This window comes from Scyliorhinus canicula, chromosome 7, assembly GCF_902713615.1.
Source record: "Scyliorhinus canicula chromosome 7, sScyCan1.1, whole genome shotgun sequence".
In the NCBI taxonomy this organism is placed as follows: domain Eukaryota; kingdom Metazoa; phylum Chordata; class Chondrichthyes; order Carcharhiniformes; family Scyliorhinidae; genus Scyliorhinus; species Scyliorhinus canicula.
In genome coordinates this window covers 201889753-201904796 of record NC_052152.1, presented here as the reverse complement: position 1 = coordinate 201904796, position 15044 = coordinate 201889753, and the positions used below count along the sequence as shown (strand labels likewise).

Here is a 15044-nt window from a genome sequence, read left to right as displayed (position 1 = left end):
GACATCCTTTCCTGCAGCGTATACATGATGTGTATTGAAGCAGTAGGGCAGGTTGGTGCATGGTTAATAAAACATACAATATCCTCAGCTTTATTAAGAGCGGCATAGAGCATAGGAGCAAGGGTCTGGGTGCCACACTCGAGAAAAGATACAAAGGCACTGGAGAGGGTGCAGATAAGATTCATGAGACTAGTTTCAGGGATAAGGAACTTTAGGTGTGAAGATAGACTGGAGGAGTGGCAACAATTTTCCTCGAGAGATGAAGTTTGAGGGGGTGTGGACAGAACAGGTCGGGAGAAACCGTTCCCATTCATGAAAAGATGGGAGTATGAGAGAGAGCACAGATTTAAAGTAAACTGACAAGAAAAGCGAAAGCGACAGGGGGATAAACGTGTTCACGCAGTGAGTAGTAAAGGTGTGGAAAGCACTGCGGAGTGCAGCAGAGACAGATTCAATTCGGCATTCAAACAGGAATTAGACCTATCAGAAATTGGAGAATGTGCAGGGTTACAGGGAGAAGGCAGGAAAGTGGGACTAGGTGAACTGATCATTTGGAGCGCCAGTTCAAACACAATGGGTTGAATGGCCTCCTCCTGCACCTAAAAATTCATAAGAACATAAGAACTAGCAGCAGTTGGCTATCTGGCCCTTTTGAGCCTGGTCTGCCATTCAATGACATTATAGCTGATCTTTTGTGGACGCAGCTCCACTTTGCCGCCCGAACACCATAACCCTTTGTTCCTTTATTCTTCAAAAAACTATCTTTATCTTGAAAACATTTAATGAAGGAGCCTCAACTGCTTCACTGGTCAGGGAATTCCATAGATTCACAACCCTTTGGGTGGTGAAGAAGTTCCTCCTAAACTCAGTCCTAAATCTACTTCCCCTTATTTTGAGACTATGCCCCCTATTTCTGCTTTGACCCGCCAGTGGAAACAACCTCACTGCATTTATACTATCTATTCCCTTCATAATTGTATGTTTCTAGAAGAACCCCTGCATTCTTCTCAATTCCAACCAGTACAGTCCCAGTCTTCAACTCTGGGGTTAATCTAGTGACTCTCCTCTACACACCCTCCAGCGCCAGTACATCCGTTCTCAGGTAAGGAGACCAAAATAGGACACAGTACTCCAGGTGTGGCCTCACTAACACCGTATACAGTTGCAGCACAACGTCCCTAGTCTTAAACTCCATCCCTCTAGCAATTAAGGACAAACCTCCATTCACCTTCTTAATCACCTGTAAACCAACTTTTTGCGACTCATGCACTAGGACATCCAGGTCCCTCACCCATTTGGTGAACAATGGTAGTTAGGAAGCTATTTTTGATGATATCTGCCCGATTATAATTTCAGCTTCTTTCACGAAAGTTTATTCGTCAAATAATGATTCTCATCAAATGTAAACCTGCCTTTTCAACGAAAACAGTTCCCAAATAGGCCTTCATATTCCACGACTAGTCAGAAGATCAGACAGGTTTGTATTGATATTCTTATTTTCACACAGAAAGCTTTTAGTAACTTGTTCCACTTTTTCCAGAATCAGACTCTCTGTTCAGGTCTCTGCTCAATAATGTAAAAGTGAAGTCTCCGTAATCCCCGATGGCCATAGGTTGCTTTCCCCTTTGAGGGGAGAGAGCTGACTGGTGGCAATTTAACCAAAGGGTCATCACAACCTCATGAATAACCTCAGGCGGTATGGGAATTGAAACTGCGCTGTTGCCCTCACTTTGCATCACAAACCAACCGTCCAGCCAACTGAGCTAAACAGGCCCCTGGTATTTAAAGTAATGTTGTAATGAAGACACTGAATCGGGGCGTGAATGTTTGTGGGTTCTACTAGTTCTATTTAGGTCAGTTCGGCTCGAGGTAAATAAACATCCAGGAAGGTTGAAAAACCATCCCATTATAAAATGATTGCATTGAATATACAGTACAGAAACAGATCATCCAACCCAAACTGCATATCAATACGCCCACATTTTAAAGTTAATTCACAATTGCTTTGAACCACTATTCCCCAAAAAATGCTAGTGACCACTGATTAACGTAGAAGTCAGTGGCCCAATCTTCCAGTTGTTGTAGACTCTTCCCCCCCCCCCTCCCAAAACAAAGATACACATTAGGTGCCCACTGAGATCCTGATGCAGACTCCATGGGAATTGCCCAGGCAGTGTGACCTTTGTCATGAATTTGCCAAGCAACAGCAGAAAACCGAAGCGAACAAAATACAATAGGATGAGAGATGTCCAGCGACTACAGTATTCAAAAGGCACCATTGATAAATGTCTCTCTCAATAACGCGATTAGAAGGCCGCTTAGATAAGAATCTGGTGTGAATCTCTTAGGAGAAACAACTCCTAGACGATTGGAAAGGTCAATGAGGTACACACAAGTTAGTGTATAATCAAGGAAGTTGATGGGGCTGACAGCTGAATAGGTGTAATTGGTTCAAAGATCAGAAAGCAGAGACAATCATCTAGCAGCCTCAGAATGCACAGAGGCCAGTTTCCAGCCACCAAGCCTGAAGGCCAAAGTTTTTCAGCCCGCAACCTAGATGTCAAGTTTACATGAAATAAGCCTCTAAATCTTGGAGCCAAGGACAGTGGAGAAAACCTTTGTCAGGGCAGTTTTAAATATGTTTGCTGGACCAGGTAAGGATGCTCCCCAGACTGGAGTATCATCCCTATAATGTGCAGTAACTATGAGCTGGTGATTTAATTTGGAGGTTGATTGGGAAACAGTAAAGTCTTGCAGAGTTCAGGTAGCGTGGATATATTGAAACAAAGAGTACATTCTATATAAACTAAGTGTTTACTAATTCATCCATTGTGTATTGTCCTGTTAGAGTATATTTGTCTTTTCTTTAATCATTGTTACAAGGTATTTGCACTGCAGCTTCACGGCACCGAGGTCCCAGGTTCGATCCTGGCTCTGGGTCACTGTCCGCGTGGAGTTTTCACATTCTCCCCGTTTGCGTGGGTTTCGCCCCCACAACCCAAAAAAAATGTGCAGGGTAGGTGGATTGGCCATGCTAAATTACTCCTTAATTGGAAAAAAATTAATTAGAACAAAGAACAAAGAAAATTACAGCACAGGAACAGGCCCTTCGGCCCTCCCAGCCTGGGCCGATCCAGATCCTTTACCTAAACCTATCGCCTATTTTCCAAGGATCTACTTCCCTCTGTTCCCTGCCTGTTCATATATCTGTCTAGATGCATCTTAAATGATGCTATCATGCCCGCCTCTACCACCTCCGCTGGCAAAGTGTTCCAGGCACCCACCACCCTCTGCGTAAAAAACATTCCACGCACATCACCCTTAAACCTTCCCCCTCTCACCTTGAAATCGTGAGCCCTTGTAATTGGCACTCCCACTCTTGGAAAAAAACTTGTTGCTATCCACCCTGTCCATACCTCTCATAATTTTGTAGACCTCAATCAGGTCCCCCCTCAACCTTCATCTTTACAACGAAAACAATCCTAATCTACTCAACCTTTCTTCATAGCTAGCACCCTCCATACAAGGGCAATGTGTCCAAGTTTGCAGATGACACTAAGATGAGTGGGAAAGCGAAAAGTGCAGAGGATACTGGAAGTCTGCAGAGGGATTTGGATAGGTTAAGTGAATGGGCTAGGGTCTGGCAGATGGAATACAATGTTGACAAATGTGAGGTTATCCATTTTGGTAGGAATAACAGCAAATGGGATTATTATTTAAACGATAAAATATTAAAGCATGCCGCTGTGCAGAGAGACCTGGGTGTGCTAATGCATGAGTTACAGAAAGTTGGTTTACAGGTGATTAAGAAGGCGAATGGAATTTTGTCCTTCATTGCTAGAGAGATGGAGTTTAAGACTAGGGAGGTTATGCTGCAATTGTATAAGGTGTTAAGTGAGGCCACACCTGGAGTACTGTGTTCAGTTTTGGTCTCCTTACTTGAGAAAGGACATACTGGCACTGGAGGGTGTGCAGAGGAGATTCACTAGGTTAATCCCAGAGCTGAAGGGGTTATCTTATAGAAACATATAAAATTATGAAGGGGATAGGATAGATGCGGGCAGGTTGTTTCCACTGGTGGGTGAAAGCAGAACTAGGGGGCATAGCCTCACAAATTGGGTATTGTAAATTTATTTTTTTGTTACAAGGTGGGCAGGCTGTTTCTTCTCCCAGGGGTTTCACTTTCTCCTCACACGGAAATGAAATCATACACCGCTCCCAACTGGTATGCCCTCGCAGATAAACGGACTTCATGAAAACTTCTATTGGGCAATTACCCTGCTGCTTGAGATTTTCCAAAAAAAGGTCTCCAACTCTCGAGTTAGAGATGTCAGACTGTCCAAACTTACTTACTTGGATCATTATTCAGGAAAAGTTAGACAAATCTAACACTGGGTAACTATGCAACTTAGCCCCCCCCCCCCCCCCACCCCCAACTAATGGGGCCTCAACCACTGCCTCCCCTGTCCAAAAAAACTAACCTCGCCACCCTCCCCCTTTAACCCAACTAAACATTCACCCAATCTCACACGTATAATCACAGTAACCTCATTGCAGTGTTAACGAATGCTTCCTTGTGACAGTAATAAAGATTATTCGAACACAAAACAAAACTGTTTAAATGTCCTAGCTTTTCAGTTTTTCAAAAAGGGATGCAGCTTACCATCCAATGATCCAGTGCTTGGAGGAAGTTGTATTGAAAGGATGCTCTGCATTTGTGAAGAAGCCAGGATTGGAAGGCCCAGCCAGAAATAAGGATTGCCAATCCTCAGAAGAATCGAGCCATTAATATAAAACTTTAGGCATCAGAATTATACCAATGATAGAGGGGATGAATTATGAGGACGGGTTGCATCCACTCAGGCTTGTATTCCCTTGGGTATAGATGATTAAGGAACAGGTTAATTGAGGTGCTTAAGATGATAATGCAGGGCAGCAGGGTGGTTAGCACTGTTGCCTCACGGCACCGAGGTCCTAGGTTCGATCCCGACCCCAGGTCACTGTCAGTGTGCAGTTTGCACATTCTGCCTGTGTTTGCGTGGGTCACCGTCTGTGCGGAGTGCGCACTTTCTCCCAGTGACTGCATGGGTTTCCTCAGGGTGCTCCGGTTTCCTCCCACAAATCCCAAAAGACGTGCTGTTTGGTAATTTGGACATTCTGAATTCTCCCTCCGTGTATCCGAACAGGCGAATGTGACGACCACGGGCTTTTCACAGTAACTTCATTGCAGTGTTAATGTAAGCCTACTTGTGACAATAAAGATGTTATTTCCCGCACTTTGTTTTTATTTCAGATTTCAAAAGCCTGCAGTATTTTGCTTGTGTGTTGGGATATCAGGTAACACTTCACACCAGTAAGAATAAAAATCTGGAACTCCTTTCTCCAAAAAGCCGCTAAGATTGGTGACCAATTTAAAATTTCAAAACCGAATGAGTAAGTCCTTATTGGGAGAGACTGTTAAGGGTTATGGAAACAAAGCAGGTGGATAAGGGTTAAATTCAGATCCACTATGATCTAATTGGGTTTATCTTGCATCTTTAACATAGTAAAATAACCCAAGATATTTCATAGTTTAAACTAAATTTGATCCTCAGAAATCTGCCCAACAGAAGCAAACATCCCGCCTGTGGGTTAGTGCACCAATGGTAGCAAATCCACACCTACTAAATTAAAAAATACCAAAATAGGAATCACCTCGGAGCATGAACGGGCCATGTTAATTATGGTTAAATGAAGCCACTTATACAAAATGTGAAAAATTTAGAAATAGTAACATTTTAAAAGCCACCAACTTAACTTGGATTCATTGCATCAGGTCGACATCAATCTCGTACAATGTTTCTTTGAGTGGTGCACTCACCAATACAAAGTCACAGTGACCCCATTATATATTTACAGGTAGTTTTATTTTTGATGCATAAAATATTCACTATAAATGGGAACACATTATTAGCACAAGGTTTTGGAGAAATTCAAAACGGGGTTGTAGAATTGTGACTGTCCAATTAACTGTGCAAAACTAAGAATTCAGACAAATATTATACTGGATTAGAACCCTCCACTTTCAGAGTTCCTATTGTGAAATAACAGTTTATACAACACACATATGCACATTGCTAGAGTTTCATCATTGCCTACCTCAATGTTCCTTCCAGGCTATGCTTTTTTATCCCCCCTAAAGTTAAGAAAATCAGGGGCCATGAAGATTCTCCCATCTACTTCAAAGTCCATCTTGCAGAATAACTATACCCTCCATCACAAACATTCCCCTCAGCACAACATTGGTGTGTGGTAAAAGGCAAGCATATGGTTAAATAACACAGGTTCCAGATTCTATCTGAAAGGTCAGTAAACAGGGGGATGACTTTGTGGTTAACAGCAAGAACCTTTATACTCTAATGCAGTGCTTCTCAACCAAAGATGTGCGGGTTAGGTGGATTGGCCATGATAAATTGCCCGTAGTGTAAGGTTAATGGGGGGATTGTTGGGTTACGGGTATATGGGTTACGTGGGTTTAATTAGGGTGATCATTGCTCGGCACAACATCGAGGGCCGAAGGGCCTGTTCTGTGCTGTACTGTTCTATGTTCTATGTTCTATTTGATGTGTCGGACCGGCAGTTTCTTTTTCAATGTGCCAGGGACCGGTGAGCGAAACAAGCCAATCCAGGATTACTGTCTCTTTCTTTTCTGGAAACACTCCACGTACCGGCAGACGATGGCTCGCGTACCGGTGCCGGTACGCGTACCACACTTTGAGAAGCACTGCTCTAATGAACCTATAATATTTCTGTCAATGAGGGACCACGATCAATGGAATTTATAGATCCAAGTACAGTATGTAGGAGTGGGCAGATATGGGAAAGGAATTAAAAATAAAACTCTCAAATCAAACACTGAACAATAAGCAGCAAATTTTATAATTCAGATAATATTACACATTTTGTACAATTCAGAGGATGTTACACTGCAATCTCTACAGTGAACATTTTATACATCAATCCTTAATAGCTTCGTCATGAGAATTGTTGCAATTTTTCTTAAATGGGATCTCGGCAAAGTTTTACTGCACTCTTGGAAAAGTGCAAATTCCGGAATCTACCTTTCAAGTTGAGGCCCCACTTCGCTTGGGATGAATATACATGTTGTGCACAATGCAAATACTTTGCAAACAGCATCACCTGGGGATGGAAATGATTAGTACAGCATCGCAGAACTGAAATCTATCTACCACAATGCAAATTTTCAAAGCACGTAGCAAGAGGGAAGCAGTTCGCTAATTTCAATGGATTGCAGGCTCAGTTAGCACACATCATTAAAATTGCTCTATGAAGTTGTGATTACATTTTCAAAAAAAAAAGTTAAGGGTATTTTACTGGCAGTTTCTATCCCTGATCACTTTGCAATTGATGTGTTTAAAGCCCATTTGCACCTCACATCCCTGCCACTACCGCCTCTGTTAAAACCTGTTTTCCTAAATTAGTTTGCACTCTTAGGAGTAATTTGGCACATTGTTTGAATGTAGTGTTTATCATGCTGATGTTTTATTTTTAAATAACCAACAGCTTCCAGAAGGAACAGGATGTGTATGGGCACTGTAACCACATATGGTGAACTTATATAAAGTTACAATTATTATTAGTGATAACATGGTTTTCAATCTAGAATTCAAGGATGGCTATATTCTGGTTGACTGAACTGCCCCCTGGAGCGGCCCTCACAAGCAACTTGGTTGCATCAAACCACCCTGCTGCCTTTTCAGAGAAACCTAGTGGAAAATATATGCCAACCTGGTTACTGAGACACATGTCCAGGGTGTTTAAAAACATTAAAGCTGCATTACGGTACAATATTCCTCTTTTCTCTGCAAAAAAACAAGTTTCACCCTAATAAGTGGTCAAACCACCACCCAGCAGTGCAACAGAAACCTCAGCAGCTCTGGTCAAACACAAGCCTAGGATTTCAGTCAAGCTACCACTTCAATTAAGATCAAACAAGGCCACCGAACGAAGAAGTGTGAAGTTTATTCAAAAACGCAACGTTAGTTTCGAACGTTTGTGCCTCCAAAGACTTTCCCCACAGCCAAATCCGGCTTGTCCATTCAAAAGGACGTGAATTCAGTTTATATTAGTGTAATAGTGAACTATGTATAGTCCCACAGAGTATTCAAGACTACATCAGAATTGTCCCTATGTTTAACTCGACTTTTGAGCCATCAGAAGAGATGGCTTTATAGACACACTCCTTATCCTTGCTTCAATTTAGCTTTAACAGGAAATTGGAACAGTTAATTCAACTGACTCAGCTCAAACTGCCAGAAGTTACAAACCTAAACAGACTGGCTGGACAAAATTCCAAATTAGATCACTTCCTTAAAATTTCAACTCTGGCAAATTATTGAATAATCCCCATCGCCTTTATAATCCAGTCGCCCATGGTTGCATTACACAAAGAAATAGAAATACAAACTAGAGGAGTAATAGAACCAACCACAGCATTTTCATCGTCAATTCAGCTGAGAGTATCCAACCCAGCAGATGAGGAGTCAATCCAGGGACATTCATTCTTTACTTTGTTGCTCTGGACTCAATAACTTAACCAGAGCAGAAAACATCAACAACAAGCTCTTCAAAAAAATTGAAGGGCACAGATTAGATCAGGTAATTTGCAAGTTACAGTATCTATCCAATAACACCTGGTTAACAAATCCCAAATCAAAGCTGTAGTGGCTGTCAAGGTATTAATACACTTGTTAACCTCCTCTGACACAAGGAATAAGCTGATGCTAGCAAAGATAGATAGCAAAATGGATAAGCACTCCAATAAATTTATATATATATAATATATATATAAAAATAAAGAGATTAAAGTAACACTAATATTATTAATGCAGATCATGAGTATATAACCCTCTTAATTAAGATAGCAATCCTGTCATTCTTGTTGCCGAGATTTGCACAGCCTCAATATTTATTCTGCAAATTATTAGTTATTACTAGTGAATTAGCATGCAACTCAATCAGAGCCTCTCCAGTCAGCCATGTCAAGGTTACCGGTAGTGGGCGTGGGAAGAAAAAAAGGAGGGACTATAAAAAAATAAATCATTTTCCATTGCCCCCAACATTATGCTTCACCTCACCATGAAAAAGGTTTCTCACTGAATTTTGACAACAGCCATTTTACTGGTACTGTTGGAGACACTTGGTTAAACATTGAGCAGGATCTGTTGGAAGCCAGTTAGCCTCATTTCACATTGTCACTATGAGGGATGCAGATCGTCTTCATCCAAAGATGGTGTTGGGTTTAAATTCAAGTGTCAGATAGGAAGAGACAATATTTTAATTCACAGCCACGCAACAGTTGCAAGCTATTCTATGGTTTGATTGGTGAGCTGTGGCAAAGTGAATTTTTTTTTCCTGAGTTCAGCTTGGCTAAAAGAGACTCCATAATGGAGATGTTCTAGGGATCTCAGAATTATACAAATCAACACCAATATACGTGGGACATTTAATTGATGGCTAAAAACTTATCTTTGTCTATTTGTACCACCCATGTGTACACTAAGAAAAAATTCACAGCCCAACAGATACTAAAACAATTATTTCTTTTAATTTAGCCATTATAGTCGCTTAATCCATCACAAAATAGATTTGATCAGGAGTCCTCCTTTGAGCGGCTCCAGCTTACTTTATGCAGAGCATTGAAATGCCAAGAAGTTAGGTAAGCTCTTCTTTAAACCACCTACTCCCAATGTGTTAATGTGGTACGAATGCCCCCCACTCCTCACCCATACTTAAGAGATGGCATCGGGCTCAAAGCAGTTTGCCATTTTTGGAAGCCTCTGGTCAAGCACAGCTCGGTTGAAACTGTAACATTTGGTCTGCATGCTGTAAAAGGTCAAAGGAGCATATATGGCACGGGTGGTAGAAATACTAAGAGTTGCTGAAAAATGTGCAAAGTCTTGTGCAATGTTTAGAAAGCTTCAGAGTTTAACCTACCGAAGAAGAGACCCAACTTCTGTAAATAAATTAGAACCAGGCTATACTCATTCCTTACCTCCCTTCTCAATTAAGAAAAAAAAACACATTGCGCAGAGAAGAGTGAAGGCGACAAGGCTTGGGCACCACAACTTAATACTTACAGGAAAATGCGACATCAGAAATGGCTGTCATACAGGCTTAGTTCTCTTAGGACCACCTAGATTTAAATTATACAGCAATGCAGCTTTAAAGTTCTAAACCAAGGGATTTTAAGATGTTTTCCTGTTAGAGGAAAATGCACACTCAGGCAGTCAGGGAACTTCCCACTACCCATTCCTTTTTTAAAAGTTAAACAAGTCATCTGCCTGCTATGAATGTTTTGCGTGAATGCAATAAACTTTGCTAATCAAGTTGCTTGCTGACTTTATTATGTAAACAGTTAGCCGTAGACATCTTAAGCCCGTGCTCTTTTAAAAAAAACACATTAGTCTAACAGCTTCATGTTTTTACTTGCGTCTTACACAAAACCTCCAAACTACATCAAGGGCAAACAAAAAGAGTGAGGGGAGCGGGGGTGCAGAAATATTTTAAAGAATCACCAAATCAAAATTAGGTCTTGCATAATTCCTTTAAGCCAGCATTCCTTTTGCCTGTTCTCATTCCAGTCACATTAGTTTGAAAATAATCAGCCACTGAGTATCAGATCTTTCTCTTAAGTGTACATCATTTCTGCCATGTGTGACATTTTCTTTGGGATGTACAGGTAATATTCCATATATCCCGAAAGGTCTTCGATTGTGATGTCTTCGACAAATGTCCTGGCTTCCTCGGAGCAGGAACGCGGGGAACCAGAGACCCTGGAGCCCGTCTGAGTTCTTCTGCGAGGCGTCGTGTGGCGGCTTGCCTCGGCTGTGGCTATTTCGCACTCCGATATGACGCTGCGGAGCCCAGTGAAGGAGTACACCTCAACGTCTTGCCATCGCTTGCAGCAGCACTCTTTCTCCTTCGGTGAGCAGTGGCATGGATCGGTCAGGTGAAGCTGCGAGAGGGATTGGAAATCGGAGGTGTTCTTGGCCACCTGACTCGACTCCAGTGCTCCTGCCACCGCTAGTTTCGGAGACTCGTGTGGGGAGTTGCTGCGGGATTCAGTGCCACTGCCACCAGCAGACTCTTCTGATGATTCCAGTGAGAAGACGGTAGGAACCTTAGCACCGAACACGGCTTCTGGCTGTCTGGCTTTGCAGCACTCTTTTGGAGGTTGGACAGACAGGCCTTGGTAAGCCTCTGTTTGGTTGCTGTGTTTCACCTGACAACTGGCTGCAGGAGCTGCAGAACTGCAATAGGTAAATTTAGGAGGATGAAGAATTGGTGATTTTGAGCGCCGTCTTCGCTGTGTTCTGATGGCACCCCGTGCTGGTTTTCTGGTAGAACTGTATATTCGGTTTCCCATGTGCAGATGAGAAGATAGAGAAGAGAGAAAAAAGGTATTTTAGAACAGTGGGTGAAAATTGCAAAGTCTTAAAATCTCAAATGTCTGCTCTTATTGGGCTAGGAAACATGAAAAACACAACAGTATAGTGGCAAACCTGCACAAGAAAGCTGTATAGAAGGATAAATGTTTCACTTATTTGATGCTATCACTGTTTTGCTACTTTTAACATATCCTTGAACAGAGAGGTGGTACATCAGTGAATTGTCTCACCTGAAGGGTGATATCTCTAACACAGTGAAAGTCAGCCTCCATTATGTGCTCAAGCTCGGAGCTGGAGATTGAACCTATAAATGGTCATGGGCGACAGGACAAAACATTCCATCAGTTAAGGCAGGCTACACTGATGAAGGCATCACCAGTCATTGTTGCTCTGCATTGGCCCGGAAGGTGGCATACGTTTTAGAAGATGGCTCACCTTCGGCTTTCTTACTCCTTAAACTTAAACTCCTTAAAACGCAGTGAAAATATTCACTTTATAACAATAATAATCTTTATTAGCGTCACAAGTAGGCTTACATTGTCCGCGCGAGTTTCCTCCCACAAGTCCCGAAAGACGTGTACTTAGGTAATGGGGACATTCTGAATTCTCCTGCTGTATACCCGAACAGGCGCCGGAATGTGGCAACCAGGGGCTTTTCACAGTGGCGACCAGGGCTTTTACTGTTAATGTAAGCCTACTTGTGACAATAAAGATGATGATTAAAAAAAAAAAAGAGCACCCAGAGGAAACCCACGCAGACACGGGGAGAACGTGCAGAGTCCGCACAGACAGTGACACAAGCCGGGAATAGAACCCTGGTCCCTGGCGCCGAGGCAACAGCGCTAACCATTGTGATATTGTGCCGCCCTTTTTCAGTTCGAACGTTTTCTCCCCCAAACATTAGCCACCCATCAGTCGATCATGGGGATTTGGAACATTAAAGAACCACAGACTAGATCGGCCAGTCTAATGGTAGGTTTTCAAAAACTTCAGGCAGAATGTAGAAGCACTGATTAAGAAAATAATTATCAGTTTGCTTACCCGTGCCAGCTTTCTTTGGAAGCACACGTTGTCCTCGGTTTAGCTCCATCGGGACTGCCTCGCACGCATGTCCTTGAAGTTGTCGTTTCGGTATTTATGCGGACTGATGCAGGTGCAGCACTGATAAGAAACACATAAAAAAGCAATGTTAAAATTCCAGCACATCCAAATGCTTTCTTTCGTGTTCAACACAAACTTCCAAAGGCAAATCCTGTTCACCAAAGACGGAAATAAATCGAGAATCATGAACTATTAATCCTTTTACTGCCACTGAAAATGATATCCCTGTAGAGAGGAGTCTCCGCTGAATTGAAACGTAGGCAGAGAGTACAGTTGGGAATTCAGTGCACAGGAGCAAAGAGATGCGCTTTTCTGTACTTTTTGTCCAGCCTCCAGGAGTTGTTGAGCTTTCATCCTAGTTGAGTTTTCTTCCTAGTTTCCAAGCTAAGTGCAACTTTTGATTACTTTATCGGTGCAAATTATTGACCAAGAAGATAAATTAAATAAATAAGGTTGGGCAGATACAGCAGGGCTAATGGTGTGCTGTGGCTGGCAGCATGTGGAAATCTGTGGAATGCACTGCAATCCTGGAACAATCATAACTCCAGTAAGTGTCAGCAGCTTAGGCAACTTTGGCTCAGAATTGCTGAGCTGGAGTCTGAGTTGCAGACATTGCAGGGCATTAGGGAGGGTTAAGACTTTGTATGAGGAGGCAGTCATACCCCTTGGGTGTTGCTCAATGGTCAGGAACAAGTGTGGGTGATTGTGAATCAGGTAGGTAAGGGGAATCAGCATGTAGCGTTGCAGAAAGTCCACGCTTGCTACCTTCATGGATGAGGAGGACTGCAAGATGGATGAACAGATTGGCCATGGCATCATGGTGAAGGACGTCATTCAAAGAGGGCAAATGTGCAAAGAGGAATGTTGCAGTGATAGGAGACGCATAGTTAAGGGGATAAATATGTTCTCTGCAGCTGTGACCAAGAACCCACCAAAAGGTTGCATTGCCTGCCCAGTACCAGGGTCAAGGACATCTCGGTGCAGTTAGGAACCGGTTATTTTGGTAACGTGGGAACCAGTATCATAGCAGAACACCATTCCTAGTTTTACTCAAGAGAATTTAAGGATATTAGGGACCAAATTAAAACGTACAACATCAAAGGCAATCATTTCTGGATTGTTGTCTGAGCCACAAGCAAACTAACACAGGGTAAAGCAGTTTAAGGAACTAAACATGTGGTTCAATGCAGGATTTTTCAAAATGCTGATCGTGACCCGCAGGTGGGTGTCGGGAGGATCGTGAAGTTCCCTTGGGGGCCCCGATCGTGAGGTAAGCACTCGCAGCCATTACCAGTATTTAAATTGAGAATGGGGGCCATTGCTAGCTTTTAAATGAGAACTAAATGAGGCTGTGTTCAGTCATAATCGCTTATTGTCACAAGTAGGCTTCAATGAAGTTACTGTGAAAAGCCCCTAGTCGCCACATTCTGGCGCCTGTTCAGGGAGGCTGGTACGGGAATTGAACCTGCGCTGCTGGCATTGTTCTGCATTACAAGTCAGCTGTTTAGGCCGCTGTGCTAAACCAGCCCCTACTCTTCCAACCATAAACGGCAGCAGTGAGCAGGTCACATGCCTTAGAACATAGAACAGTACAGCACAGAAGAGGCCCTTCGGCCCTCAATGTTGTGCCGAGCCATGATCACCCTACTCAAACCCACGTATCCACCCTATACCCGTAACCCAACAACCCCCCCCTTAACCTTACATTTATTAGGACACTACAGGCAATTTAGCATGGCCAATCCACCTAACCCGCACATCTTTGGACTGTGGGAGGGAACCGGAGCACCCGGAGGAAACCCACGCACACAGGGGGAGGACGTGCAGACTCCACACAGACAGTGACCCAGCCGGGAATCGAACCTGGGACCCTGGAGCTGTGAAGCATTTATGCTAACCACCATGCTACCCTGCTGCCCCTTGTACTTATACCGGACGGCAAGCATGGTTTTGGTGCCAAATCAGAGGAGAGCTTCTTCCATTTTCTGTTGTCACAAGTAGGCTTATATTAATACTGCAATGAAGTTACTGTGAAAACCCTCTAGTCGCCACGACACTCCGGCACCTGTTCGGGTACACGGACAGAAGTTACTGTGAAAAGCCGCTCGTTGCCACATTCCAGCGCCTGTTCGGGGAGGCCGGTACAGGAATTGAACCCACGCTGCTTGCCTTGTTCTGCATTACAAGCCAGCTGTTTAGCCCACTGTGCTAAACTAGCCCCTGAACTAGTGGCATAAATAGAGTTAAATGATTTAATCGCAATTACAAAAACATGGTTACAAGGTGATTAAGGATAGGAAATAAATACTCCAGGATCCACAACATTTTGGAAAAAACAGACAGAATTGTAAAGGAGATCCTGATGGCAAAAGATAACAAGGACACTACTGAGAAAGGATCTGGCCTCAGGTCATGAAATAGAATGAGAATGATGGAAACTATGAATAACAAAGGTTGGAAAACAGAGTAGTTTACAGCACTTCCCCAACAGTA

The 15044-nt window shown here is 42.9% G+C and overlaps 1 protein-coding gene across 3 annotated transcripts in view; it reads right to left on the bottom strand.

Moving 5' to 3' along the window:
* Positions 1-6895: 6895 nt before the first annotated feature.
* Positions 6896-15044, bottom strand: part of oser1 (oxidative stress responsive serine-rich 1) — a 73963-nt gene continuing 65814 nt past the window's right edge. For all 3 annotated transcript variants that reach the window (XM_038803720.1, XM_038803719.1, XM_038803718.1), the window contains 2 exons: positions 12492-12611; positions 6896-11408 (listed from right to left, as the gene is read on the bottom strand). In XM_038803720.1, the coding sequence (XP_038659648.1) occupies positions 10691-11408; positions 12492-12611 (838 nt within the window). In that variant the 3' untranslated portion in view covers positions 6896-10690. The remainder of the gene's footprint in view (positions 11409-12491; positions 12612-15044) is intronic.